This window comes from Pyxicephalus adspersus, chromosome 6 (genome assembly GCF_032062135.1).
Source record: "Pyxicephalus adspersus chromosome 6, UCB_Pads_2.0, whole genome shotgun sequence".
NCBI lineage: Eukaryota > Metazoa > Chordata > Amphibia > Anura > Pyxicephalidae > Pyxicephalus > Pyxicephalus adspersus.
This window is the reverse complement of record NC_092863.1, coordinates 103732817-103734773: the sequence shown is the minus strand read 5'-3', so window position 1 is coordinate 103734773 and position 1957 is coordinate 103732817. Positions and strand designations below refer to the sequence as shown.

Genomic DNA, 1957 nt, shown 5'->3' with positions numbered 1-1957 from the left:
TCTTCTAGGGGTCTTTAGTTGCCTGCTAGCAGCTCTCTATATGAATTCAGGTTGTAAGGGGTTAGAGATCAGGGTAAGAATGGGGACTTTTCTAATAGGGTTACATTTTTGGATTGGGGGGTAAATTTTTTCGCTGCAGGGGCTGTAAAGCAAAACCTAAATTTATTCACTTTTTTTTTTGTTTTTCTAGATCTAGTATGATGGTAGAGCTGCTTCTATTGGGGCTTCCATCCACGCTGCTTCCATCGGTGCCCTGTCACACAGGTGTTTGCATTCTGCCCTCGCCCCTTTAAGGCCACTTCCTAATAAATTTGGAGAGGTAAATCCCTGGGCGTGCTATATATAAACCTGGCTCCTCCTCTCCTTCCTGCATTGTGTACAGAGCTGCCATGGCACATCTAGACTCTGTGGCCGAGGTGCAGATCGACCCCGAGGGGGTATTTAAATATATCCTCATCAGGGTGAGCGTGGGGGCAGAAGAATCAGAACCGCACCGAATTATAGTGAGAGGAACCAAAAGCGCTGAGTACCACAGTGAGTGAAAATGGGGACACCGCTTAATAATACCAAACCTTACTGTAAGATAAAATGCCGTTATGTGTCCAGGATCCTGGCCTGAGGCTGAACCCAAAATCTCTATCATGTTATATAAACCTATTTCTTATTTGAGGATCCAGCCATTGATGGCACTTCTCATTGCAGGGTGACAACGCTTAGTGGCAATCTGCAGCGCTGTTGTCAGCCTGTGTCACATGTAAGCAACAGTGACAACTAATGGCTTGCGTAGGAACTGCATATGTTGGTGCACCTGGACAATGACCCCTAATAATGTTAATATTTTTAGGGGTGCAATTCTTCCCCCACCACACAAGGTACTTGTAATGTGTGACCTCTTTACCGTCTTTAATTCCAGGGGGCAACCTGTAATACAATCAGGTGATCTTTGAGACTTATGGATATGCAAGATTGCATATTCAGGACAGGAAATGGCGCCCAATGCAGAACCACACTTTTCCCACTAAATATGAAATAATGAAAAAAAAGTAATAATAAGGTGTATCCATACCCTAAATTTATTTTGTCATTGGCATCATCTTTCACGCTGCCCAACCTTCTTAAAAAAATTGTCTTGTGTAGTTTCCTTCCTGGAGATCCTGCCAGTCTTCCAGCACTTCCTGTTGCAGCCTGACAACGCTACACCGCTGCTCTGCAATCAGAAGAAGAGTTGTCAACCGCCATCCAATCTCCACCAATCAACTGTTAGGCTTCCTATCATGCAAAGACCTGAGAAGGAAATGTAACAGGAAGTGCTAGGACTGGCAGAAAGGAAACTTTGTAACAATTTATAAAATGATTTAAACTCTGCAAGTGATGACAAACATATTACTGTTTTGTAGTCTTTTGTTGTTTATTTTTTTATCTCATATTGTGGATTTTGTTTATTTTTTACATGCTACATGTTTTGTTTAGGGCTATTGGGTTAATATGTTTTTTATTTGATATTAATATATATTTCTATATGTCATTATATATAATCACTGTAACAGAAGTGCACAGCCTCAAACTTTCCCCCCCGTCCATAGATCACATCTTTGATAAAGTGAACCCCGAAATGCAAGCGTTGGGTCTGCAGTGTAAATGTCTCGGAGGAGGAAAGATCGAGCACAACGGCGCGGAGAAGAAGATTCGGGTGTATGGTGAATCTACCGTACGTATGTTCCAATAATGGGTGATATACGGGGTATGGGACCCCAATGGGAATAAATGCAAAAACACAACGGACCCTCAAAATGAAAAATATATGCATGTACTTTGCTGCCCCTAATGGAAGAGGAAACAGGGGGGGCATGGTACTGAAATAGAAAGAGTCCCTCCAAATCAGGGGCAGTTGGGAGGTATAAAGAATGACAGTCCCCCCAAATCAGGGGCAGTTAGGGGTATGAAGAGGGACAGTCCC

General features: G+C 42.8%; 1 protein-coding gene across 1 annotated transcript in view; it reads left to right on the top strand.

Moving 5' to 3' along the window:
* Positions 1-365: 365 nt before the first annotated feature.
* Positions 366-1957, top strand: part of LOC140332303 (14 kDa phosphohistidine phosphatase-like) — a 2746-nt gene continuing 1154 nt past the window's right edge. The window contains exons 1-2 of the mRNA XM_072413542.1: positions 366-534; positions 1584-1708. Of these exons, the coding sequence (XP_072269643.1) occupies positions 390-534; positions 1584-1708 (270 nt within the window). The 5' untranslated portion in view covers positions 366-389. The remainder of the gene's footprint in view (positions 535-1583; positions 1709-1957) is intronic.